We start from the raw sequence: 27135 nt of genomic DNA, 5'->3' as shown, positions 1-27135 counted from the left end.
GGGCGACACACGGGTGGGAGCTGCCCGTGCAGAGAGGGGAGGCTGCTCAGCAGCACAGCTTCTGCTGCCAGCCCTTGGGGCGCTCACCCCCGTGCTCAAGCAATCATTGTCAATGACAAAGTGACTATTGAAGTTATAATTGTATTAAATTAATGCTAATAATTTGGATATTTTATTTTATTTTTGGCTGCTCGGGTAACGTTAGCCCATAACCAAGCATACATGGTTTTCTTTTTTTTTTTCCTTTTTTGGGTACAGCTGTAAAATATTTGGATATAGGAAATGTGTTATTCTTGCAGCCTTGATATTCAGGGTGGATTGTAAAATATAAATTTTTGTGAGATTTCAAAGATTAAGATTATTTTGATAACATTATTTACAGATTTAAAAGATGTGGTTATCACAAGTCTGTTGAGGGGGAAAACTACTGCATAAAATAACTAACTTGGAATAAATATTTTGCATCAGTTTCGATCGTCTTGTGTAAGAAGTATATTTCCTTTAAAACTAGATGAGTGGATTCTTTGAGGGAAATACTTTTAGAAGTCTTAGGGAAATCTGAATTAGACACAGCTGTTTCTCCTTTTAGCAGATACTTTTTTGATGCAGAAAAACTTGTGCAATAAATTATCAGTAATAAAATCAGAAACCCAAGTTTCCTTCCTGAAACTGATTTTCACTTGCCTGGGTATTTACGAGTGTGCATGTTTTAAGGAAGGTTCTGTGCCTCAGTTTTCCTGCTAAACAGGAACATGGGAAAGGGTTTGAGCCCGTGCTGTGACCCATGGAGGTTGACCAGTGGTGACCAGTGGAGGAGGCACACTTTTTCATTCAGCATACACTTCCCCAGCTCTCCCTGTACAGCCAGGCATTTTGCAAGGCTCTGGGGGTGTAGGGAATGCCCAGCCCAGTAGGGAGGAGAATAAACAATTATATTAAAAATGAAGCCTTTTGGGCCAAAATCTGATGGACAAGTAGAAGTTAAAGTAAGCACACACTGACACTGACACTCTTTGGCCATCCCTACAGTAAGTACATGGTTCCTGGTGGACATAGAGGTCCAGGATCATTAATGGGAGACAACCAACAGGGTAACAGCCCTGATTGCATGTTCGAAAGATAACCAACTTGTAGTGTCTCCAAAAGGGATAGAGGCTAGAGGCAGAGAGAGCAGCATGACATTTGCTAGATTCTGTAAGGCTAGGAAGGCAGAGACCCTATCTGCCACACACTATATTACATAGTCTCTCCTGCTGGTGTTATAAGCAGTCCATGCAGAAATGGTGGTTGGGATAGAGCAGTAAGAACTATCATATTTCATTGAATATATCTTTTAAAACATTATGTACTAATAAGAAAACTTGCCGGGTGCCTGGGTGGCTCAGTTCATTAAGCTTTTGACTCTTGAATTTCTGCTCAGGTCGTGATCTCAGGGTTGTGGGATCGAGCCCCAGTTGGGCTCCTTGCTCATCAGGGAGTCTGCTGCTCTCTCTCTCTTCCCTCTCCCTCTGCCCCTACCCCCGCTTGTGTTCTCTCTTTCTCTAATAAATAAAAGAAAACTTGCCAGGTATGATACTCCATTAATTGTCGGTCCTGATTTGTGTTAAAATACGGAAAAAAAAAAAAGTGCATCTTAGAATCCGTGAAATACTATAAAATGAATTAAGTTGCAAAAGTATTAAATGGAAGTGAAAAGTCGGTTGAGATAGAGATATCCTGCCTGTGGGGTGTTGAGCTTTGCCACTTACTAGCTTTCACAAATTTCTAGAAATGTGCCCTTTTTCTTGCTTGGAATTAAGCTGGCTGAGATCACATGCTTTGAAACACTTGAACCTGTTGTTGGTCACACCTTGGCCTTACGTGGTGAGGGAGTTGCTACCGTAAGTCCCTGTCTTGTTTAGAAAAGGGAGTTTGTTGAGAAACGTGGGGCTAACTCAGAGCTCCTGATGGATACATATATTTGGGGAGGTGGCAGAGATCTGATCGGCACAAAAGTCTCCTGGTCAGACTCGAATGAAGGGGTACCTTTCTATATTTGATTCCCTCATCTGATAGATGCATTGTGTTCTCCCAGAACTTTGATTCCTTGGGCTGTGCTAATTATCTTCCCTCTCTAGCCAAACAAAACAACCCCCCCCCCAAAAAAAAGAAACAGGAAATCGGAAAAACGGCTAGCCTTGGTGTGACTTGGTAATAACAAAAGCTGTGGTTGCTTCCCCAGGGGCAGAGTGCAAGGGAAAGCTTTTCAGCCTAGGGGAAAGAAGATTCCTGGCTGAAAGCCCAAAAGGGCAGACTGCTTCCTCTCCCAGGTGTTCCCTAGAACGGAGAATGACACTACCTTGGGTAACTTGGGCAAAACAAGAATGAACAAGATGATACTTCCCTGCCAGAGACCGTTCAATGACCAGTGATGGGGAGTATGCGATAGGGGCCCAGCTAGTCTAGGAGGCAGCTGTTTGTCCCCCTTTACATAGGCGGAGAAACCAAGATGTAGTGTGAAAAGGGACTTGCCCACGCTCATGGATTGACGTGGAGCAGACGTTATGACACTTTTTCAAGCCAGGGGCTCCTCCCAAAAGTGACCAGCCTTTCCCCACCCATGCTCCAGGCCTGCCTAGACCTGCCTACACCTGTAGTTGCTGCCCAGGGAGCTAAGTCTCCTCCCCAAACAATCTTGTAAACTCAGTAAACCTGGCCTTTCCTCTCTGCCTCTGGCTTTGTTTCATCCTCCTCTCCCTTTCCTTTGCTCTCTGTCCTGTCTCTTGCAGGTCTTGGCTGGCATGTCAGGAAAGGGGTCCCCTCCCATGGCCTCCTACTCTGGAGAGCCAGGGCTCCTGTCCTGTGGGTCCTGTGACATGGTTTTCCGCTCCTGGCCGCTGTTGGCCACCCACACTCAGCGCTTCTGCATTGGCCGTCTGACCCGAGAGGTAACACCTGGAGCCCACCTCTCAAAAGGGCCGTCTCTGTGGCCACATGGGTGGGTATTTAAGCAACTCTGACCCTCAGGATATTTCATCCCCACACCCTGTCGCCAGGTGGTGCCACAAGAACACCAGGGCCTCCCAGACCAGGAGGCCAGCAAATTGGCTCTTAAGAAGCTAACAGAAGAGGTACCCCAGGCTTTCCCCACCGGCTCGAAATTTAGCAACCTCCCTAGGCCTCCAGGTCACGCGGATCATGGGTCACAGAGATCACGGAGTCCGCTATCTCCAGGTGCAGCGGCTGCGGCTGTACCTACAGGAAATGCGACCCTGGATAACAAAGGTCTCCAGAGGATTAGAAGGGCCCCGGAGCCAAACTGAGGTGCAGACTCAGGGCCCCACCCCCGAAGTTGCTGGAAGCCCTGGCGAGCGGCTGCGGGCGCTGCAGGGGACTCACGCAAAGCGGGTGGCGGAGACGGAGTCACAGAGCCGGGCCCTGGAGCGACGCAGCGAGGGTGAAGGAAAAGGACCGGGGGGGGCGGGCGGTTACGGGCCCTCCCCGCCCCTCTCCCCTTGGCTTTGAGTTTGTCGGACTCATTGCGACTCGGTCCCTTAACGCCTCAGAACTGAGCCAACGCCTCCAAGGTTTGGCCCAGACCCGGGGCGGAATATCCCGCCTTTCCGGTCTGGAGCGGGAGCTTCGAGAACTCCGGGCAGAAGCCGGGCGAACGCGGGGAGCTCTAGAAGTGCTAGGGACGCACGTTCAGCAGCTACAGCCGGAGTCCTGGTGAGACCCGAGGGATTCGGAGCGCGGCAGAGCGGGGCCGAGGGCGGGGCCCGGTCTGGGGGCGGAGCCGCGGCGGGAGCCTCCGGAGGGCGGGGCCCAGGAGGCGAAGGCGCCCAAGCAGCAGGGAGGCCGCACGTGTTCGGTCGGGAAGGGGCGGGGCTTCCGGAGGCCGGGCCTCTGGATCCGCATCATCTCCGCGCGGCTGGCCTCCGGCCCCAGGACCCGGCTCAACGCCTTGCGAGAGGCGGAACTCTGTTGTCCGGTGCTACAGGCCAACCCAGGAACTCTGGCTGCCGAGATCGGGTGAGGTCCGGGGCCCGGGGCGGCATGGGCGAAGCGTTGATCAGTCCTGAAAAGACGCTGCTGCCTTCTTATGCCCTGCTCCCTCCCTAGGGCCCTGCGTGAGGCCTACGTTCGAGGCGGGGGCCGGAACCCCGGCGTTCTGGGCCAGATATGTCAGTTGCAGGTGGAGGCATCAGCGCTGGAGCTGCGGAGGCTGCGGACCCACAGAGGTGAACAGGACAGTCTCTCGGAGGCGGTGGTCTTAATTCTGGGAGGAGAAAAGGGCGGTTGAGGGGGGCGTCTTTGGCAATCAGGACCACCTGAAGGTGGGAAACCTGGGTGGTCTTTGTGGCAATGGCTAAAATGTTACAAGTCCAGCCTTGTCCAGAGAGACCTAAAGCTGGAGAGCTGCTCAGGATTGCACCAGCTGGTTACCAGAGGCCAGAGGTGACGGGTCGGACTTTTTCATCGCAGGAAGACGGGCAGGTGTCGCACTGGGGGAGCTTCTAGTGGTGGAAGCCGAAAACCGGCGCCTGGAGGCAGAAATCCTGGCCTTGCAGATGCAGAGGGGCGCAGGCCCTGCGTCCTGGGGTCAGCGAGCACCCTCGTTCCACACCACTTAGCTCTCCCCAGCAGGCTGAGCTCAAGGAAGGGGTTAGAGGGACCGTGCGTGGGGAATGAGGCGCGTGTTTGTGGCCCTGTCCGTTCCTTCCCTCGCGCATCTCCAGGTGTCCGTGCGTGTGGGTTCGGCTCTCCGGGAAAGGGTATCTTGGCCCTGTTACTTGCTGCGTCCTGCTCAGAGATGCCCTACTCTTAACTCTGCTCTCAGGGCCTAGCGAGCCTCGACCCGTGGTGAATCCCCCCCGATGCCTGGGGAGGAGGGAAGATCCCCCGCGCCTCCCGCCGCCGGTGGCTCCCCCGCTGCCGCCGCATCCGCACTCCACAGGCATCCTATTGAGTGGCACAGAAAAGGCCGTGAGGACCCAGGGGTTGGGGCCAGGGCAGCTCTGTTTTGTGTAGTTGGGGAAGCATGGGCACCGAGGAGGCTCTCGGCAGGAGTCCACTCTTCCCCCACCCACAGCTGCAGGTTCCTGGCACCCTGACCAGGAACCCTGGCCTGGATCCATACTTCCTCCTGCCGGCTCCTGACGTTCTGGGCCCTGCACCCTATGACCCTGGGTGAGGCCTGCTCCCCCTGTGACTTGGTCATCCCTTCTGATTAAAGAGAGACCCACTAGGAAGAGCTAGGGTTGGGGAACTGACAGGGTGAGGGGAAGGGATGGGGGGGTGGATTGTATAGGTGCCAGCTGAGACCTGTGTTCTTCAGGGCTGGGCTGGTCATTTTCTATGACTTTCTTCGGGGCCTTGAGGCTTCTTGGCTTTGGGTGCAACTCATGACTGGCCTGACACGAGATGGACAGGACACAGGAGGGGCCACAGCATTGCCTCCAGCCCTTTGCTTGCCCTCACCTCCAGCTCCTGGGCCCATGGGCAACTGTGCCATCCTTGCCAGCAGACAGCCCGTACCCAGGTTAGTAGGTGGAGATGGACTTGGATGCCTTTTGTCACAATTGAGACTTTTCCCTCATTCTGCTGAGTTTTCCCATCTGTATACGGGGCCACTGGCTCTGAGAGCTGTCCAGGGAAAGAACAGTTCTGGCTTCTGACATTGTTTCGGTTGTTCTAGGCTGCCACCTTCACCACCGGTAGCCCTGGTCTGTGAACTACAGGCCTGGCAGGGGCTGGCATGGGCTAGGGAACCACAGCCGAAGGCTTGGGCCTCACTGGTGCTATTTGACCGGGATCAAAGGGTGCGAAGTGGCCGTTGGCGTCTTCCACTTCGGGCCCTTCCTCTGGACCCCAGCCTTACCCTTAGACAGCTGAATGGGATTCCCCAGGTGAGTGTGGACAGGGACTGGATCTCCTCCCCTCCAGGTACAGATGCAGTACCATTTCCTCTCTCTCCAGGTAGGTGAGGTTGAGCTCTTTCTGCGACTGGTTAACGCAAGAGATGAAGGTGTCCAGACACTGGCCGAGATCAACCCAGCAAGTGCCCAGGAGTACCAGTACCCACCTCCGGTGAGAGACCACCTAAAGCTAGGGGTACTGCAGGTGTGATTGGTGTGGTTAATTGCCAGCATTTGTTGACCCCCGTGTTCCAAGTCGTTTCTGTGAATTAACTCTTTTATCATACATCGTTACTAGGTAGATTATGTAAACAGATAAGGAAATCAGAGCTGCACAGTAGTTAACTTGGTTTACATTAGGTAGTCAAGATATAAACCTCTTGCTAAAGATACACTTCTGTTCCACAGATGTCCAGCTCACCTTCACTGGAAGCAAGCTCCCTTGCCCCAAAAGCTGGCTTTGTTGACCCTCCTCCTCCTGCAGAAGAGCCCCCTCAGCAGCAGAGTCAAGGATAGATGGTTTGGGCCCTCATCACAGCTTTGACCCCACACCCTCTGGCTTTCGGAGTCTAGGAGAATGTGGGCATGAGTAGCTTAACAGGCTCAGAACTAGTACTTAGATGAGGCTTGTTGTCAGACCTGCAGCTCTACTACTACACGTTCTCAGAGGGTCTAGAAGCAAATAGCAGATACAAGCTCAAAATAGGAGGTCCAACCACAGCTTTACCACCTTCCACAAATACTTGGCCTTTATCAGTTTTCCTCTTGTAAAACGGATGTGAGGATTAAATGGATGTCAGGTATTCTCAATATTGCCTGGAATATAAATTCTTTGAAAGATAAGCAGGGGGCACTCTAATTTGTTAAAGGAACTTCATAAACTTTTTTCTTTTTTTTTGCGCTAAAGCCCATCTTGTTGCCACACTTCGTTCAGGACATCCTCCGGGAAGCCTTCCTGGCTATAAAGGTCCCCATGAACTAGGAGCTCCCATACTTTACACACTTAGAGGGGGTCACATGTAAATCTGGCTGAAATTTGATATTGGGCCTAGCCCCAGAACCCAGTACCAACCAAAGGTCAAAGGCCTAAAATCCTCAGGACTTGGAACATGCAATACAAGGGCATCTTCAAGAAGTTCAAAGCCAAAAGATTCTACAGCCATGAGTTACCATAACCAGCCCAGAAAAATTCCATTTTCTCTTCTATTTAGGAAATAAAATATAAACTGGAAAACTGCTTGACATTCAGTATTCAAATGGCAGGTTCTGACCTACTGTCTATCTAGTACAGCAAAGTAACCCTATGGGTGGTCAGAATTACTAACTCCCTTTAGGTAATGTAGGGCAGGCATGGTTTGGAATTCAGATCGAAATAGTAACTGGTGTTTAACAGGTTCTTAAACTAAGGGTCAGGGCTGAGGCAGCTCAGGCAGGGAGGGTCTCCTACTAGCCTTGCACCCTGGACATCAGTGAGGTCCCAGTGGGATGGCTTTAGTGTCAGTATCCTGAGCACCCTTTGACTGGACTGGTGGGCCAGTTTCTACCTTTCAACCCCACATCCCACACTGAAATGCTTCAGGTAGTTCGGGATCCCACTGGAAGATTTTTTTTTTTAAGATTTTATTTATTTGAGAGAGAGAGAGAACATGAGAGGGGAGAGAGGGTCAGGGAGAAGCAGACTCCCCACCAAGCAGGGAGCCCGATGTGGGACTCGATCCTGGGACTCCAGGATCATCATGACCTGAGCTAAAGGCAGTCACTTAACCAACTGAGCCACCCAGGCATCCTGGAAGATCTTTAAACACAAGTCCAGACCAGGAGCATTTTTTAGCATCTTTATTTGACAAGTCAAAACTGCAGATGGGTAACAATTTGGATTCAAGTTATAAGATATATTCCAGCCTTTCTGTACAGAAAACAAAACTCCACCAGCCAGCCTCCCCACAAATTCCTCCAACCACATCCCAAATGTCCAGTCTATCTCTCAAGCCACTTTCAAACCAGAAAGCTCAATTCTCTACAGTTAGCAAACCAGTTTTCCTCAAGGATCACTTCCCCTCACCCCTCCCTCACAAGTTTTCTTCAGTTCTTTTTCCAGGACAGAATTATTGACCCCTAACTGGAGACTAGGTGGGTAACAGTTATCAGCTCACAAAGTCCACCAAACAGTATCAGCACCAAAGAGCAAGATCTTCACCAAGTCTTGTTTTTGTAGCCCCCATCAAGGGGACAGCACCACTGAAGGTTTGTATTTAAAATGGAAAAAATATAGCACCATTAGAAAACAAAGGGCCTGGCTATGCTTGATTTGATCGCCTCCACATTAGACAGACAGGAACTTGGATGGGAACTTCCAACAGAGATCAGTACAGAAAGGGGCAGGGGGAGTGAGTACCTTTGACAACTGTATCATACCCAGAGTGCTCCAAGGCACAGAGTCAGCCAGTATTTAAGAAAAAAAAATCATCAAAGCCTCAACCTTTGCTTACAATCTTTATTGAAGTTATACAAAAAGAAGCCCCCCAAAGTGAAAAAATACATTATATACAAAAACACTTTCCCTCAGGAGGAAGGCTCTGCGCCCTCTCTTAACATGCAGTGCTTTCAACTGTGGCTCCGGCCTCCACTGTCCCCTCCACTGCTGCCCGGCTTTCAGCCTGATTCTCAGCCTGGAAGATAAATAGGGAGCCTGGGCATAAATGACCCTAGTTTAAGCCGTTCTGTCTTACACAACTGAGTAGGCATTAGAGAAAGTGAACAGGTCTCCTAAAGCCTGCTTTACTCCCTACACTACTAACAGGACAATTAGTAAGGCTATTTCCTAAAGTCTCTCCAATAGGGCTGACGGAGCCAATGTTCATACGGTACTTGGAAAGGGAGCAAGCAGAAATAACTCAATGGTCTTGCCAATTAAGTGCCTTCTCCTACATTCATTAGAGTGGGACCTGTGCTGTGTATATAGTTTCCATTTGTCAATGAGACATCCTACATTCCATAACCAGTTTCCTGCACACTGTTTCTATGAGGGTTGCATTCAAGTAATCCAAACAGGCTCAAGGTGAGGAACATGCACTTAGGAGGACTAGTTTCCCCAGGCCCTGAGAACAAGGGGAAATAAGGCAAGAGTCCAAGCCCTCTTAACTGCCCACCTCCTCCTCCATGTTTTCTGAAACTTCATTTCCACTGGAGACGGCATCCCCACTGCCTCCATTCACCTCTAGCTCTTGTTTCGCTTTCTTTGCATCATCTTTTCGGGGACTCTCTTCCTCTGGTTTCCTCTGAAGATAGAATTGGGAACGCTTCACAAATGTGCTGAATGTTTTTAAAAGTACTGCAAAACTTTTTAAAAACCCCTTCAGTCCTCTCCTCCCCCACTGCTGCCACCCCATGGTCCAGAGATCCTGAACACCGTGATCCACGGCTCTCAGGGTCTCTCCCATGGCCACAGGAAGCAGATGCCAACCTGTGCTCGGTACAATCAATTGGTCAGCTACAACATACCAATCCAGCCTCTCTAGAGGAACGGTGGGGTGAGAGTGAGGAGTAGATCTGAATAGTAACCAAACCCCAAGTTTATGAATTAGGACACAAAGGAATCAGTCTCCCACAAGAGGAAAAAACGACTGTAATTATAGGCAGAAGATGGACTCCTAGGAGTATCGGCAGGTCTGCTGCTGAATGACTACTGTCAAAGAAAACCCGCCAGCTTCGCAAGCTGAGCCGATTCTTCTCAGCTGCTTTCCTTATAGTCCTGGGCCAAAAGAGGCCTGGAAAACTGTTAGAAGACATAGTCAAGTGAAAACTACCTTCATTCAAATCCTCACCAACTCTGCAAAATGAATGTCTTATTACACCAAATATTAAGGAATGTATTCCTGGTGTATCATTTGAAGCAAAAAAGAAAAGAAAAAGCAAACTGAAAAGAAAACAGAAAAGAAATGACCACATGTAGATTTACCTTCTTTCTGACAAGGTGGGAGATATCACTCACACAATTTGATGAGGAAGCACCATCCATTGATTTTCTACTGGCAACCTGACAAAAAGGACTTTGTTAGCAATGTACAACTAGACAGGACACAGAAAAGCCTAATATTGACAAAAATCACCTGAATACTCACCATGGAAATTGAAGTGCCTCCTCCACTAGGAGTGAAACCTGAAGTAGAGCTCTCCACCTGTGCGAGAGGTGACAGACCCAAGTGGGTCCCAGGATAGAACCCACCAGGTCACCCACACACCTACAACAGGTACCTACCATCCAAACAACTGTTTAAGACCTCAAATACTAGTGGGCCTCCATATACTAGCAGTATCATCCCACCCCCCTCTACCTGCACTTGCCACCCCCAAACCAGGAGCTTAGGCACAGGGTAAATACTAAATTAACCCATCCACCTCATCACCTGGGGCGCTATCTATACAGAGGAGTTCTCAGAGATGGAAGGAATAGCTTACATTTATTAAGCAAATACTATTTGTACTGTCAGAAGTATTTTAACATAGATACCATTACCCCCATTTTACAGATGAGTCAATAAGGCAAAGAAATGTTAAGTAACGTGTCCATGGTCACACATAGTAAGTAGCAGATATATAACCTAAACCCAGTCTGGCTCTAGAGCATATTCTCTTAAGCATTATACTACTTAACAGGACTAACTAGATAAATTCACACATTCCTTCTGACCACCAACTCCCTGGAAACCGTATCACGGTTCCTAGGCAAACAGAACACTAATACCATGATGTCTTCCAACAGTATCAACCATGCCATTATCAAAACTTTAAAAGGAAACCAAACCAACCAGAGTTGCTTTCAGAGCCAATTCAGCTACATTCCCACTACGCTGGGACTCCTTTGCATCTTCTATCTTCTCTCTAATTTCAGGTAGCAGTTCCTTCAGCTCCTCAATTTCTTTCTCATATTCAGTAGATGATCCTTCAGCCTCCTTCATCTGTTCACTTAGTACAGCTACAAAGAACAGGCTGAAGTGATCAGTAATAGTTACCACCAAAGGATCCATTTTTTTTTCATATTGTCGATTACCAGATCCAGTCAAGCTTATCATCAAATAGCTGATGCTCACTCACCCATTCTGTTCTCAATGACTTCAATAGATTTGCTGAACTGTGCCACTGCCTCATCGTACTGAGAGTTATACCCATAGGCCAAGCCCAGCTGGTAGTGGGTCTCTGCAAGGAGACGATCATGGGCTTCTAGGTACTGCTCCTGCAGGTTTAGGCAAGCCTGGAACTCCTCCACAGCTTGGACATAATTCTCTAATGAAAAGAGAAAGAATAGCAAGCAAATGGACAGCATTTAATATATAATACTTCCAAATTGTGGATCATTCTACAGGAATGCTCTCCTGTTTTAAATGACATTTCTTTGTAGCATCTCCAGGACACTAGACTATAAAAAAAAAAATCTAACTGGGGAGGGGGGAAAAAAAAAAACCCTACTGAAGAGACTTCAGAAGAGATGGTTCACTATTCTAGGAACTATAGGAACCCAAACCAACTGTCTTTTTAAAGCCAATTGCCAGGAGTGCCTAGGTGGCTCAGTCAGTTAAGTGTCTGCCTTCCACCCAGGTCATGATCTCAGGGTCCTGGTATGGAGCCCCACATCAGACTGCTTGCTCGGCAGAGAGCCTTTGTCTCCCTCTCCCTCTGCCCCTCCCCCTACTTGTGCTTTCTCTAAGAAATAAAATCTTAAAAAAAAGCCAACTGCCCATAACCTATGATCAATCAAGCTGAATTTTAAGGAATTAGAGGAAGAACTGGGGGGGTGGGGGGCACATTAAAGAGTAAAACGGAGGGGCGCCTGGGTGGCTCAGTCGTTAAGCGTCTGCCTTCAGCTCAGGTCATGATCCCAGGGTCCTGGGATCGAGCCCCGCATCGGGCTCCCTGTTCGGCGGGAAGCCTGCTTCTCCTCCCTCTCCCACTCCCCCTGCTTGTGTTCCCTCTCTCGCTGTGTCTCTCTCTGTCAAATAAATCAATAAAATCTTTAAAAAAAAAAAAAAAGAGTAAACTGGAAAATGTATTACCAGATTCAACACTAACTTCTCCAAGTTTAAGATGGGCCTGTGCAGCATAAAGCTGAGCTTCTTTTGTTTCTTGCCTGAAAGAAGGAAAAGATGATCAGAAACCTTAATAGCATTTGTCCAAACCTGATATTCTACTTCCAAGTTCCAAACTCCCAACCTAAGCCTAGAAACACTGAAAAGTATTACCTTTTAAAAATGATCTTTGCTAAATCCAGCATATCCCAAGCAAGCTCTAGATTCCCGATCTCCTCCTCTTCATTTTCTTGAAGAGACTAAAAAGTATATCCAAATCATTGGTATTAGGCAGAAGTATAAGACAGGAATCTTCAGATCACAAATCTAAATGTGTAATACAGCTTAAAAAATAAAAAAACACATGATTCAAAATTTGGACTTTCTCCCTAAAACCTACAGAATGGGTCCCTATAATCCTTCTATCCAAAGTCATCACCTTATGTCAGTGATATCTAACAGTGACGTGTTGGGTCCCATCAGAACATCCTCGGATTAAATGGATCTGTGTATTCCAGGCATGAACAAAGAGTCCCCAATCCCTAACCAAGAAATGACTATGATAATCACACCTACTCTAGTTAAGCTACAGTCCTACAATAAGAAGATGATACTGAACAAATAATAATTTACCTTGTTTTCAAGAAGTGATTCATTTGGTGTTTCTTCAGCCTTGTCATTTTCTTTATCCTCCTCTTCTGAGCCTTCAGTTTCTGCAAGCAAAAATTCCTCAGTATTGAGAATACTAAGGATATCTTCCTTCTAAGTAGTCAGAGATTCCAATAAATGCCTGTCAACCTATATTCTGAGTAGAACAGGCCAGATGCTAAGTCAGTTAATATTTGAACTTAATATAAAGCCAGTGATTACAGTCTAATTCAAGTGTAGCCTAGACTTAGATTGTATAATCTTACAGTGTGTGGTTTACACCTTCAGTGATCAGAAGGCTGAACGTTTCTCTTCTAAAAGTCAGTCTGGATCATTCAGATCAAGACAGATTAACTACTGTAGTCTCTTATCCTAGAAACTCCCATATACTTAGCCAGAAGCAGTTGAAGAACTCAGCCAGTGTTCCTGGTGTCTTTAAGCAGCCATTTGTTATATAACACTAACATGCTGAGAAAGTACAAAAAGTTAAATTACCCCAGTCCATTCAGAGCAAGAATGCTCAAGAGACTAGCTTTCCCACAACACAGCTGTGGAGAGAAAAGCATAGTCCTTACCAACTCTCACCAATGAGCATGCCACAGACTCCAGCCAGCTCTAGCATGTACAGAATTGAGTAAGCAGTACCACAACCAATTGTTTTACTCCAGTATAATGTTAAAATTTGCAGCCATACTGACACTCTATTTCACCATACTGACATATATTCACAAGTCAACTGCCTTTAAGGACAGGCTGCTAATAAATAGCTCTACGCACCACTTAAAGTTCAGAATGTCATAGGATTAAACATGGGCTTTTGGGGGCACGTAACAATTCATGAATTGGGTATAATGAGCCTACCTCTGCCACCTTTCATTAAACATTTTTAACACAAGCAAAAGAGCTCAAATACCGTCTCTTAACAAGCTATTATGGGAACATAAATATGCAATTAGGCCTTAGAGCCATGAAGTCAGGCTAAAGGACTTTTATCTTTAGCAATACTGCTTAAGAATGGGAATAGGCACAGAAAATTCCTGAACATTATAAATTAGTAAAACAAAGTCCTGTAAGAAGGGCACCTGGCTGGCTCGGATAGTGGAGCATGCAACTCTTGATCTCAGTGTTGCGAGCTTGAGCCCCATGCTGGGTATACAGATTACTTAAAAATAAAATTAAAAAAAAAAAAAAATTCCTCTAAGAACCAGTTACAATTTAATTGACCTCTATAGCAAACAGTTTTTATCAAATGACTCACTTTTCCCCTGTTAACCATATAATTTAGTGCTTCTGAAATAAATACCCACCATCATACACCATTATCTTTCTGTACCCGAATTTCCAAGTTATCTGTATACTTAGTACTCTGTCAGACTAGATGGGTGGTTTTATTAACTCTGACAATGAGGCCCATTCTCAAGACAGATGAGGTAAATCTATGAAACAAACATTTTACCTTCCTAATTTGTAGGAAAAATTGACAAAATGTGTATTGTTAGTCTGTATTCTTAAATAATCTGGTATCTGTTCCTACTCATACCAGAATGCCAGGTGACATCTAATTAGATTAAAATCTTACTGAGTTTTACATCAAATTTTTAAAATAAAATTCTTATGATAATCTGAGAAAAATACTTGTTTCCCTTGAGAAATCTGTACTACCTTCATGGAATGGTGAAAAGAAAGTTATGTTAATGAGAAAGCCATTACTTTAAAACAACACTTTCCAACCTGGTAACCTATACCCAGGTATTAATGGGAATGCCCTGATGTCCTCAGTGAAGTGATCTGTTAAAATGGAATCTTCTTTGTAGCATGCCTATTACCATCCTTTGGAAAAATGGATACACAGCTTTATACCATTTCTCTGATTTGTAGCCTGTTCAAAAGTTAAGGGCACAGAACAGCGCAAAGAAGAAAAATTCCTCTTAGAGACAAAGTAAAGACAATCTGCTGATTCTCTGGTTATTCTAGCCCTTCCAGAGGATTAAGTCAGGTAAACACTACAGATTGGTCAGTACAGTATGGCCAAGCTCTGTGCCCACAATTTAAAAACTCTGTTCACTTACCAATCATATCTAGCATAACACTTATAAAACAAGAGACCAATTATCTTTATTAGGGATATGGACAGCCTGAGAGGTGGTAAGAAATGGGATTTTAAGAGAAAACCTCTGGGGTGCCTGGCTGGCTCAGTCAGTAGAGCATGTGACTCTTGTTCTGAGGGTTATGGGTTCGAGCCCCACATTGGGTATAGAGATTACTTAAAAATAAAATTACAAAAAAAAAAAGATTTGAGAGAGAAAACCACTTAAAAGATTTTTGCAGGCTACTGCTGCCACATAAAGTGGAACAGAGCACAGAGAATAAAAGTTTAGGCCTTAGGGGCGTCTGGGTGGCTCAGTAGTTAAGCATCTGCCTTCGGCTCAAGTCATGGTCTCAGGGTCCTGGGATCAAGCCCCTCATCGGGCTCCCTGCTATGCGGGGACCCTGCTTCTCCCTCTCCCACTCCCCCTGCTTGTGTTCCCTCTCTTGCTGTGTCTCTGTCAAATAAATAAATAAAATCTATTTAAAAAAAAAATTTTTCTTTATTTATTTGACAGAGAGATAGCGAGAGTAGGAATATAAGCAGGGGGAGTGGGAGAGGGAGAAGCAGGCTTCCTACCGAGCAGGGAGCCCAATGTAGGACTCGATCCCAGGACCCTGGGATCATGACCTGAGCCGAAGGCAGACGCTTAACGACTGAGCCACCCAGGCTCCCCTAAATAAAATCTTTAAAAAAAAAAAAAAAAAAGTTTAGGCCTTGGAGCCAGAAGGTTTGGGTACCTCAGCCCTCCCCGTATTGGCTGTGTGACCAGGGCAAATTACTTAAGCTCTTTCTGCCATTTATTCATTTGTAAAATATGGAAAACTGTACCTTCTTTATGAGTAGCACCGTACCCAGGGCACATACTAAAAAAAAATGCAACTGATGACTCCTAGGCTTTTATAAGTACTTTAAAAAGAGTGACCAGAGGGGCGCCTGGGTGGCACAGTCATTTAAGAATCTGACTCTTGGGGCGCCTGGGTGGCTCAGCTGGTTAAGCGACTGCCTTCGGCTCAGGTCATGATCCTGGAGTCCCAGGATCGAGTCCCACGTCGGGCTCCCTGCTCAGCATGGAGTCTGCCTCTCTCTGACCCTCCCCCCTCTCATGCTCTCTCTCAAATAAATAAATAAAATCTTAAAAAAAAAAAAAGAATCTGACTCTTGGTTTCGGCTCAGGTCGTGATCCCAGGGTCATGAGACCAAGCCCCACATCGGGCTCTGTGCTGAGCGCAGAGTCTGCTAAAGTTCCTCCCTGCCTCACTGTCTCTCTCAAATAAATAAATCTTTAAAAAAATAGTGACCAGGGCGCCTGGGTGGCTCAGTTGGTTAAGCAACTGCCTTCGGCTCAGGTCATGATCCTGGAGTCCCGGGATCGAGTCCCACATCGGGCTCCCTGCTCAGCGAGGAGCCTGCTTCTCCCTCTGACCCTCCCCCCTCTCATGTACTCTCTCTCATTCTCGCTCTCTCAAATAAATAAATAAATCTTAAAAAAAAAAAAAAATAGTGACCAAAAAGTTTCTGGTAAGAGGTGGGTTAAGGGAGGAGATAAAAAGTCACCTTCCTCGGGGCGCCTGGGTGGCTCAGTTGGTTAAGCGACTGCCTTCGGCTCAGGTCATGATCCTGGAGTCCCTGGATCGAGTCCCGCATCGGGCTTCCTGCTCGGCAGGGAGTCTGCTTCTCCCTCTGACCCTCCCCTCTCTCATGTGCTCTTTCTCATTCTCTCTCTCTCAAATAAATAAATAAAATCTTTAAAAAAAAAGTCACCTTCCTCACTGTGAGGTAGGCTTGGGAAGAACATACATTCATGTCAGATCTAGGGTCTGATTCTAGTTCTATGACTTAGTGTTTGACCCTAAACAAGTAACAGAACCCCTAAGCCTCAATTTCCTCATGGCTCTAAGTGGAGTAATACTACCTACTACATAGTATTATTTTGGAATCAAAAATAATGTATGTGGGGGCGCCTGGGTGGCTCAGTTGTTAAGCATCTGCCTTCGGCTCAGGTCCTAGGATCGAGCCTGCATCTGACTCCATGATCCGCGGGGAGCCTGCTTCTCCCTCTCCCACTCCCCCTGCTTATGTTCCCTCTCTCTGTCAAATAAATTAAAAAAAAAAAAGTATGTGGGAGAGCTGTAACAATGTTGCTTTATGATCCAACCGAATAGTTTTTGAACTGGAGAAATAGGACCTCTCTACTGTAGCTTATTATTCAAAGTCCAACTTAAAAGAACCAGCAGAACTTCTCACTAACTTTGCACTATCATTAATTTTAAGACATGGTAGTTTTTTAAAAACTGAAGAATTCAGTCCTGTGCTTTTTCCATAAAGAACTCCTAAAACCCAACAAGCAGCCCAATAGTGCTACCATTTAGCCAATTCACTTCTAGTTACCATGCCTACGCTGGCTGGAGTACAAGGACCTGCACATAGGTAGAATGTAGTTTACCAGAATGAGCTGCAAATACTGACAGTGGGTCTTTGAAAATCTAAAACTAAACAGAACTCTTAGTCTATCAATTATACAAAGTGATAACTATTAACTAAAATATACCTGTGGTTATTAATACCAACATTAGATGAGCCTTACAGACAGTAGAATCCTCAAATGATAGTACAACTCAAGTCAGACGTGCCAATTATGTAATTGCTAATTAGAGGCTTATACATCTTGATGGAATTGAATCAAAATTAGACCAATAATACTACGCAAAGCATCCACACTTTATAACGTTCTAAGTAACAAAACCTTCAGTTTAGCAGCCAAAGCAAGCATGAAATGAGGGGGAAAGCAGCAAGAGGGCTAATGGTTAAGTTTTTTGTTATCTTTTGGAGGGGGCTAATTTAAAACTAATGTAAATAAGCCTCTAAACACTTCCTGAAGACTAAAAGTAAAAGAGGGTCATCAGAATTCTTTCACTGTGATTAACTGCCTTCATTTAAATGGCATGCCTGCTTAAGTGTACCAATTCACTGGATTCTACTGCTCTAATCCTGCTTCCTAAAGCAGAGAATAGGAACCATGTGAAGAGTAAATTAAATAATCCAGAGGCATGCAAGTGAACATCCATTCAGCATTCTCTGCCAGCCTAGCCCACTATTTCCCTACCTACCCCACCAGCCCCCATCCACCTCTATTGGCTAGTATGGTACAAGTTACTGATAGCTAGCCAAGTCTCAGAAATCACAGAGAAGGCCTATTTTGCAGTTAGTAAAAGCGTTAGTTTATAAGCCAGCTGAAGACTTGCTTTTGATTTAACTTGCTCAACTTATCACAATCTTCTTAAACTATCCCCATTTTCATTTAGCCCTTTCCTAATCCAAAGGCAGACGGAAAATCCTGAATGGAAGGCTGACTTTTACCCATGATTAGTGTGAGTCAAATCCAGAAATGTACTCCACCCACTGCAGCTCTTGCATATCCCGGTTACCTTCACCCTCTTTCATCTGTTCTTCTCTCTCTTGTGTTTCTTCATTAGCAGCTATCTTAACTTTGTCTTCAGGGGATTTCTCAGTAGCCCCCGGGGCTACCTTGGTCTCAACCCCATCTCCAGCTGCCTCAGACTCTTCTATGGGCAGCTTAGTCTCCTCCTGGCTAGGAACCAACTCTGCCCTGACTTTCTCCTCTAGTCCTGAGCCATCTTTTGTTTCTGTCAGTCCTTCTGCATTAGTCTGTTGTTCAACAGGAGTCTGACCTCCTGCAGCTGACAGTCCATTGACTGTACCATCCTTAGGGAGAACTGTGGCTTCCTGCCCAGGCTTCTCAGAGACTTCTGACCCAGCTTCTGCAGCTGAGGCCTCTGCAGCCTCTATTGTCACCTCTGGTGACTCTTCAGCAGGAGACACTTCTTGCCCTACCAGCTGCTCAAGAACAGCCTTTCCTGGCTCATTTTCAGAGGCAGCTACCTGCTCCTTTGGCTCATGCCCACCCATATCCACTGGCTTGACTGTTGAATCTATAGGCTCTGCTTCTGCCTCCACTGCAGTACTCTGCTTTTCGAGAGTTGTAACAGGCTGCTCTCCTGAAGCTTCTTTTGGCTTCTCCTCTATGCTCACAATTACTTCTCCCTGCTTCTCCTGACCTCCTTTTTCTCTGCATTCTTCTTGGACATCAGTTCCACAAACTGATTTTCCTTCCCCAGCATGTGGTACTTCCTGTTCTGGCTTCCCAGAAGTGACCTTGGCTTCATTCAGTCCTTCTGGTGCTGCTATTTCTTTTGCCTCAGTGGTTTCAGTTAACTGATCTGGAGTGGATTCAACTTTTTCCTGTAGTTCCTCTGCAGGCTCACTTATATCCATGTCTTCTCTTCCACCCTTCTCCATTTCAGTCTCCTGCTCTTTATCAATTTCAGGCTTTACCAGAGACTGGTCTTCTGGTTTTTTTGCTTCTTCTTTTTCTCCCATGGCGTCATAAACCTGTTCTCTCAACTCTTCCCTTGCTTCCTCTACATGGTTAAAGAACATGAAGCATAAACATGTCTTCGAATTTAGTGATCAAGGCATAAATGGAAACTAAAAATACATTCCCTTTAAAACCTCAAACAGCCTGGCTTAAATTTTAGCAGGTGGCCTAAAAATTATCTGTCCCCTTGAGAAAAAGCAAACGGAAAAGTCCCAGATAGCAGAGCAACTTATTGCAAAGGAAACCCAAGCTCCTTAAGTGAGATATTGTTTTACTTGAGCATTCTGATTATGTTAAGAGATGCCAAGCTTTATGCTCTCCTCTAAACATTATAAACCTCCATCTAATATGTAAAACTCTAGTAGCTAAACTCCACTTAGAATTTAACATTTAATTTTCTTAGACACAAAAAATGTAAAAAGACTCCAAAAGCACTGCTATTAAAATAACTGAGCTGCACAGACTTAAGATTTGCATTAAAAAATATTTAAGTTTGTTAGGTATTTAAAATAACAATTTAAATAACCACATTTATTGGGGAAATTAAGTTTTCCTTTTATAAAAGCCTGCTCTCAGTTTCAGTAATTGGCTATCTCCACTGTAGTCTCCACCAGATGCATGTATCACCCCAGACAACTTAGCAGAGACCATCCAGGATAGGGAGAGCCCTAGTCCCATCACTTGTACACAAGAAATATACGTCGCATCACCTGAATGACACAGGCAACTCCACATACCATCTATGTTATCATTATTTTCTACCAGAGATTCGTCTTCTGTTTTTTCTCCTTCCTCCTCTTCCACATGCACACCTTCCAGGGCATTTCCCAACACACCATTCTCCATTCTAGGAGAACAAAAGGAGAAAGCACTAAAGGTATGATAGCTAGAACCTAACAGTTTTTCTAAGACCGAAAAGCAATCAAGTGCAGAGATTATAAACTTTAAGTATTCATGGAAGAAAAGCAGTGATCAAAACTAATATAAATTAAGGCAGTAAGAGCACTGAAAGAAAAAAGCATACCCTTCATCCCACCACTTAAAAAGCACTAATGACTCTTGTCAGAAGGATAAGATCAATATATATTCGCTTTACAATAGGGCGATAATATTTCCCAAGCTTCGCATCCACCCATATTTCTTTAGTTGGCTTTAAAACATTCTGGAAAGACTTTCATGACAAATCAGGATGATCTACAAAATTAGAAAACTTACCAGAACTGAGAGTAAATGAGCAACAAAACATTTGCTAGTTCGTGTACTCTCAAAATATTTTGTTCTCGTTAATAAACTCCAGTGGAAGATACACAACAAGTTTCCAATAGTTAGTTAAGACTACTGGTTTTGGGGCACCTGAGTGGCTCAATCATTAAACATCTCCCTTCAGCTCAGGTGGTGATCCTAGGGTCCTGGGATCAAGCCCTACATTGGGCTCCCTACTCAGCAGGGAGCCTGCTTCTCCCTCTCCCACTCCCCCTGCTTGTGTTCCCTCTCTCACGGTGTCTGTCAAAAAAACCAAAATCTTTAAAAAAAAAAATTTTTTTAAAAAAAAGACCACTGGTTTTATTTACTAGACATTTTCATATGCTACTGTTTACAAACCGTCCTTCATTAAGTCCTTGTTAAGGATGACTGTTTTGTGCCGAGAGTGCTTTTAAAAGTTCTCTCTCTTATATTGGACTTTATGGTCCAAAAATAAATTATGACCATTCACTAACAGAAAAGAACTCTTCTCCTAAAGACCCCAAAAGATGGGGCGCCTGGGTGGCTCAGTCGTTGAGTCTGCCTTCGGCTCAGGTCATGATCCCAGGGTTCTGGGATCGAGCCCTGCATCGGGCTCCCTGCTCAGCGGGAAGCCTGCTTCTCCCTCTCCCACTCTCCCTGCTTGTGTTCCCTCTCTCACTGTGTCTCTCTCTCTCAAATAAATAAATAAAATCTTAAAAAAAAAAAAAGACCCCAAAAGTTAAAAAAGCATAAGTTTAATCTACATCAAGTGCCTTCCAAAACTTCCATCAATATTTCATGTTCCTTCTAAACCCCCCTTCTTAGTAAAAGCAGACTCACCCAGCTCATATGAATCGCAAAGCTAGTAAATAATCTTGGAAAGCAAAGAAACTTATTAAAGTTTTAAATAGACCATTAATGTGATACAAAACACCCTACTTAAAAACAAGTCAGACTGTTGATTTCGGCTCAGGTTATGATCTCAGGGTTGTGAGATGGAGCCCCACATCAGGCTCCAAGCTCAACAGGGAATTTCTGCCGAAGGATTCTCGCCCTCTCCCTCCACCACCCCCCCTCCTCCGCTCGATCTCTCTCAAATAAATAAACCTTTAAAGAAACAAAACAAAAAACAAAACAAAAACCCCTGCGGCTTGAAAGACGTACCTTGCCAACTCCAGAAGTGATTTCCCATAGTAAAAAAAGGCTTCTCCACACTCATTAGCAGTCTCTCCATACTTCTTACCTCTACAAAGAGAATAAACATCTAATAAGACCTGAATTAACATTTAATCAAAAATACTTATTTCTAGTTCTCTGAATTATAAAATGATATTTCTTCAGTGACACATCCTTCTAGGAAACCAATACTCCCCTCTCTTCTTGCTTTCAAGTCAAGTTCAAAGGGACTTTAAAAAACAATGTATGGGGCGCCTGGGTGACTCAGTTAAGGGTCCGACTCTTGATCTCAGCTCAGGTCTTGATCTCAGGGCCGTGAGTTCAAAACCCCACATTGCGGGGTGCCTGGGTGGCTGAGTCGTCTGACTTCGGCTCACGTCATCTCAGGGTCCTGGGATTGAGCCCTATATCAGGTTCTGCGCTCAGCGGGGAATCTGCTTTTCCTCTCCCTCTGCCCCTCCTCCCGCTCCTGCTCCCTCTCTCTCTCTCAAGTAAATAAAATCTTTAAAAACAAACAAGGGGGGGTTCACCTGTGTGGCTCAATCGCTAATGATCCCAGGGTCCTGGGATCGAGCCCCGCATCGGGATCCCTGCTCAGCGGGAAGCCTGCTTCTCCCTCTCCCTCTGCTGCTCCCCCTGCTTGTGTTCCTGCTCTATCTCTGTCAAATAAATAAAATCTTAAAAAAAAAAAAAAAACAAGGGGCGCCTGGGTGGCTCCAGTTAAGTGTCTGCCTTCAGCTCAGGTCATGATCCCAGGGTCCCAGGATCGAGCGCCACACCGCATCGGGCTCTCTGCTCAGCAGGGAGCCTGCTTCTCCCTCTCCCTCTGCCTGCTGCTCTGCCTACTTGTGTGCCCTGTGAAATAAATAAATAAAATCTCTTAAAAACAAACAAACATAGCCCCATGTTGGGCTCCAAGCTGGGCATGAAGCCTACTTTAACTTTAAAAAAAAAAAAAAAAAAAGCATGTGGGGCGTGCACCCGCGCACACACACACAATGTATGAAGTTAATATATTACCTGGTCTTTCTCTCTCTCTCTCTCTATATATGTTCTAAGTGATAACAATTTGCTCCAGTTATAGTATATAATCTCAGAGCCAAACTACATTAATAGGTATTTCTCCTGCTATAACATGAATGTCAGTACAGGCCAGAACAGTTAAAGGACCTTTGGCAGGGACCTAAAGGATGAATGAGGTATATATGAGGTATATGGAAAGACATCATGTTATTAGATGTAAGAACTTATTCTCTGGAGTCAGACTGCCTGTGTTCGAATCCCACCTCTAAACCTTAACTAGCTGTATAAACTTTATACTCAGTGCCTTAGGTTTCTCATCTATAAAATAGAAATGTTAAGAACTGTTCAAAGATCTAAGAATTGGGCTCGAGAACCGAGCGGAGCTGGTTGAGCCTTCAAAGTCCTAAAACGCGCGGCCGTGGGTTTGGGGTTTATTGATTGAATTCCGCCGGCGCGGGAGCCTCTGCAGAGAGAGAGTGCGAGAAATGGACATGGACAAACGGATTCATTTAGAGCTGAGGAACAGGACGCCCTCTGATGTGAAAGAGCTCGTCCTGGACAACTGCCGGTCGATCGAAGGCAAAATCGAAGGCCTCACAAGTGAATTTGAGGAACTGGAGTTCTTAAGTACAATCAACGTAGGCCTCACCTCAGTCGCAAACTTACCAAAGTTAAACAAACTTAAGAAGCTTGAACTAAGCGATAACAGAATCTCAGGGGGCCTGGAAGTATTGGCAGAAAAGTGTCCGAACTTCACGCATCTAAATTTAAGTGGCAACAAAATTAAAGACCTCAGCACAATAGAGCCACTGAAAAAGTTAGAAAACCTCAAGAGCTTAGACCTTTTCAATTGTGAGGTAACCAACCTGAACGACTACCGAGAAAACGTGTTCAAGCTCCTCCCGCAGCTCACGTATCTCGATGGCTACGACCGGGACGACAAGGAGGCCCCTGACTCGGATGCCGAGGGCTACGTGGAGGGCCTGGATGACGATGAGGAGGATGAGGATGAGGAAGAGTATGACGAAGATGCTCAGGTAGTGGAAGATGAGGAGGATGAAGAGGAGGATGTGAGTGGAGAAGAGGAGGAGGATGAAGAGGGTTATAACGACGGGGAAGTGGACGATGAGGAAGATGAAGAAGATGGTGGTGAAGAAGAAAGGGGTCAGAAGCGAAAACGAGAACCAGAAGATGAGGGAGAAGACGATGACTAAGTGGAATAACCTATTTTGAAAAATTCCTATTGTGATTTGACTGTTTTTACCCATACCCCCCCTGAAATCCTGCCCCCCGAAACTTATTTTTTTATGATTGTAACGTTGCTGTGGGAACGAGAGGGGAAAAGTGTCCTGGGGCTTGTGGGGGGAGGGAGGGCGGGAGAGAGCGGAATAAAGTACTATTTTTACTGCCAAAAAAAAAAAAAAGATCTAAGAATTGAATTAATAATGCCTGTGAAAGTATTTAAAACAATGCTTAGAAATACGAACAGCACTATACCTAAGTTTTAGCTATTAATATATAGACAGGAAAGAGGGAAAGAGAAACAAATCACAAGTGTGATAAATGGAAAGGAGGAGGTACTTTACATAGAGTAAAGAGACTAGTTTTCATGAAGGAAAGGACTGGAAGAAGTCATGCAAAGTCAGGCCAGCTAATGGCCTTTACAGCCTAGTAAGAATAACTAGAGAAACTAAGCACAAAGTATTATGAGGGTCATGTTAAGTATAATCTACTAGATTAGAATAATGCATCTCAAATTTTCCCCCTAAATATCCTTAAATGCAGGACAGTGAAAATACTGATCTCTAGATACCTGGTAAGAAAATAAGCTAAGAAGTATGTTTCTGGTTATTCTTAAAAACTTAGATTTTAGGGGCGCCTGGGTGGCTTAGTCGTTAAGCGTCTGCCTTCGGCTCAGGTCATGATCCCGGGGTCCTGGGATCCAGCCCCGCCATCGGGCTCCCTGCTCCGCAGGAAATCTGCTTCTCCCTCTCCCACTCCCCCTGCTTGTGTTCCCTCTCTCGCTGTGTCTCTGTCAAATTAAAAAAAAAAAAAAAAAAAAAGTCCCAGAACAAAGTAGGATGAGTTGGTCACCCTAATTACTGGTGACTGAAAAACAAACTACCTCACTCAGGAAAAGAAAAAAGTGAGAATACGCGGTGATATGCAAGTCTTATTGTTAGTTACAGGAATAAACTTGCACATGAAAAGCATCCAATTTTTTAAAACTCCACCCCCACCCAAAAGACAACCTTTTAACAAACAATATAGCACATCATAGCAAAACACAGTACTTACAAAAGACTAGCTGCTTCCTGGAATGCATTGACAGCTGCTGGAATATCCCCCATCACCAGATGTTTCTGTCCTAAACCCAACAGTTTCTTAGCTTCATTATCCACATCCAGACTGCAAGAAAAGTGGTATTTTTCAAATGTCAAATACTTTTTAAAATCAACGTTTTTTAAATACCTGTTACATTTATAAACCATTGTATTTTAACTTCTTTAAACCTTTGACCACTCCAGCAAGGTTTAGCTAACTCACATTTATCACTATAAAAGCAAAAGAAATCATAAAGCAACATTCAAGAGCTTTACTGGATTTTCTTTAAAAGGTTTATCTACTCACAAAGCCTATATTGTATGTTACTACAAATATTTGCTAATTAAGGAACAAAAAAAAATCATGAAAGAACCATATATTCATACAGCAAGTTATACTACCTCTAAGAAAAATAAATTAAGAAACATATAGGTGGGGGCGCCTGGGTGGCTCAGTCGTTAAGTGTCTGCCTTCAGCTCAGGTCATGATCCCAGGATCCTGGGATCAAGCCCTTCATCGGGCTCCCTGCTCCACAGGAAGCCTGCCTCTCCCTCTCCCCCAACTTGTGTTCACTCTCTCACCATGTCTCTCTCTGTCAAATAAATAAAATCTTAAAATATAAAACAACAAAAACAAAGAAAAGAAACATTTAGGTAGACAGGGCAAGACAGTGATCTCAATATAATATGTGGAATTGACATAAATAAACGCAAATAGATAAAATGGAACAGAGTACAAAAACAGATCCACACATACAACCACTTGAAATTTTGACAAAGACACCGAGACAATTCAATGGGGAAAGAATAATCTTTTCAACAAATGGTGCTGGAATAATTGGATATCCACATGCAAAAAAGTAAACCTCAACCTTATTATCACACCACATACAAAAATTAACTTCAAGTGGATTATAGACTTTAATATTTATTTATTTATTTATTTATTTGTCAGAGAGAAAGAGAGAGCACAAGCAGGGAAGCAGTGGGGGCCCAAGGCAGAGAGAGAAGCAGGCTCCCCACTGAGCAGAGAGCCCGATGCGGGGCTCGATCCCAGGACCCTGGGATTGTGACCTAAGCCAAAGACAGATGCTTAACTGACTGAGCCACCCAGGTATCCCTGGATTATAGACTGAAAACCATAAAACTGGGGCACCTAGCTGGCTCAGTCTATAGAGCATGAGACTCTTAATCTCAGGATTGTTGAGTTTAAAACCCACATTGGCTGTAGAGATAACTTTTTTTTTTGTAGAGCTAACTTTTAAAAATATATATATAGGGACGCCTGGGTGGCTCAGTTAAGTGTCCAGCTACTCTTGGTTTCAACTCAGGTCATCATTTCATGGGTTGTGGGATCCAGCCCCAAGACAGGCTCCATGCTCAGTGGGGAGTCGGCTTGAAGATTCTTTCCCTCTGCCCCTCCCCACCACTGGTATGCTCGTACTCTCTCTCCCAAATAAATAAATCTTCGTGTGTGTGTGTGTGTATGTGTGTGTGTGTGAATAGCATATATATGTATATATGCATTTACAAAAAATAGTCAATAAAAACCTGCAGATATTCTGCAGAAGAAGGAATAAACAGAATTTAGAATACTGATTGTCAAGCTAAGTGAACTTAGGAATTATCAGGAAGTTTTTTTTTAAAAAAACACACAAGCCTGAATTCTACCTCAAGCTTAACAAATAAAATCTCTAGGGATGCAACCCATGAATCTACCTTTTGGATAAGCATCCTAGTTAACTATTATGCGTACCTCAGGTTCAGAACCATAGTCATTATCAAGAGGGGAAGTTATGTGGAAGTAGATGTGGGCACAATATAAAATTTAAAACTTTTAAACTAGAATAACATAAAATTGAAAATGGCAACCTTACAAAAGAGAGATCTAAATCAGTAGAAGTATTCAAAGAAAGAATAGGTTAGCATTTGCCAGGCATGTAACGAATAAGGAGAACTTTCAATTCTAATATTTTAATCAAATGTGAAAAACCTGGAGACATCATTGTCAGGACTCCATACTTTAAATTACAGACAAGTACCTCAATATTGTCTTTTTTTTTTTCCCCAAGATTTTTTTTTTTCCCCCAAGATTTTATTTATTTGACAGAGAGAGACACAGCGAGAGGGAACACAAGCAGGGGGAGTGGGAGAGGGAGCAGCAGGCTTCCCATGGAGCAGGGAGCCTGACCCGGGGCTCCTGACCTGAGCCGAAAGCAGACGTTCAACGACTGAGCCACCCAGGCGCCCCCTCAATATTCAGTCTTAACTGTTATCTATCAAAAATAATACTGCC

General features: G+C 44.8%; 3 protein-coding genes across 6 annotated transcripts; 2 read left to right on the top strand and 1 right to left on the bottom strand.

Moving 5' to 3' along the window:
* Nucleotides 1–6: 6 nt before the first annotated feature.
* CCDC17 (coiled-coil domain containing 17) lies at nt 7–6707 on the top strand. The gene is given in 13 exon segments (XM_031023098.2): nt 7–3110; nt 3214–3436; nt 3546–3708; nt 3928–4011; nt 4102–4220; nt 4465–4581; nt 4820–4919; nt 5047–5169; nt 5318–5521; nt 5678–5888; nt 5959–6069; nt 6306–6387; nt 6390–6707. Coding segments are annotated over 13 exon segments (1968 nt in total). The 5' UTR covers nt 7–2780; the 3' UTR covers nt 6491–6707.
* Nucleotides 6708–8377: 1670 nt separating this feature from the next.
* NASP (nuclear autoantigenic sperm protein) lies at nt 8378–25022 on the bottom strand. Of its 4 annotated transcripts, none has more exons than XM_006729028.3 (13): nt 24814–25022; nt 21481–21561; nt 19830–19939; nt 18122–19135; nt 12593–12672; nt 12134–12219; nt 11948–12021; nt 10992–11180; nt 10706–10872; nt 10019–10075; nt 9856–9933; nt 9047–9175; nt 8378–8566 (listed from the first exon to the last, which is right to left on the bottom strand). In XM_006729028.3, the coding sequence occupies exons 1-13, from the start codon at nt 25005–25007 to the stop codon at nt 8486–8488; spliced, it is 2340 nt and encodes a 779-aa protein (XP_006729091.2). In that variant the 5' UTR covers nt 25008–25022; the 3' UTR covers nt 8378–8485. The 4 variants fall into 4 exon arrangements, with proteins under 4 accessions (XP_006729091.2, XP_081674438.1, XP_030878941.2 ...); XM_081818312.1 differs by having other exon boundaries at nt 9113–9175; XM_031023081.2 differs by lacking the exon at nt 9047–9175.
* Nucleotides 22810–24781, top strand: LOC102751183 (putative acidic leucine-rich nuclear phosphoprotein 32 family member C). Its single transcript, XM_006729009.3, has one exon. The coding sequence runs from the start codon at nt 23001–23003 to the stop codon at nt 23727–23729; it is 729 nt and encodes a 242-aa protein (XP_006729072.1). The 5' UTR covers nt 22810–23000; the 3' UTR covers nt 23730–24781.
* Nucleotides 25023–27135: the final 2113 nt, after the last annotated feature.

The sequence above is a fragment of the Leptonychotes weddellii genome, chromosome 4 (assembly GCF_054177405.1).
Source record: "Leptonychotes weddellii isolate Sample4059 chromosome 4, ASM5417740v2, whole genome shotgun sequence".
In the NCBI taxonomy this organism is placed as follows: domain Eukaryota; kingdom Metazoa; phylum Chordata; class Mammalia; order Carnivora; family Phocidae; genus Leptonychotes; species Leptonychotes weddellii.
The sequence above is the reverse complement of the archived record's forward strand: the minus strand, read 5'-3'. Positions and strand labels throughout refer to the sequence as shown.

What these genes read in the sequence shown, in the direction of transcription:
- LOC102751183 (XM_006729009.3), top strand. Translation starts at nt 23,001, where the DNA reads ATGGACATGGACAAACGGATTCATTTAGAGCTGAGGAACAGGACGCCC.
- NASP (XM_006729028.3), bottom strand. Translation starts at nt 25,007, where the DNA reads ATGGTTTATAAATGTAACAGGTATTTAAAAAACGTTGATTTTAAAAAG. An exon ending in CAGGAAGCAGCTAGTCTTTT is followed by an intron (nt 21,562 to 24,813) that starts GTAAGTACTGTG and finishes TTCTCTTTGTAG; the next exon opens with AGGTAAGAAGTATGGAGAGA. An exon ending in AATCACTTCTTGAAAACAAG is followed by an intron (nt 12,220 to 12,592) that starts GTAAATTATTAT and finishes TATACTTTTTAG; the next exon opens with TCTCTTCAAGAAAATGAAGA.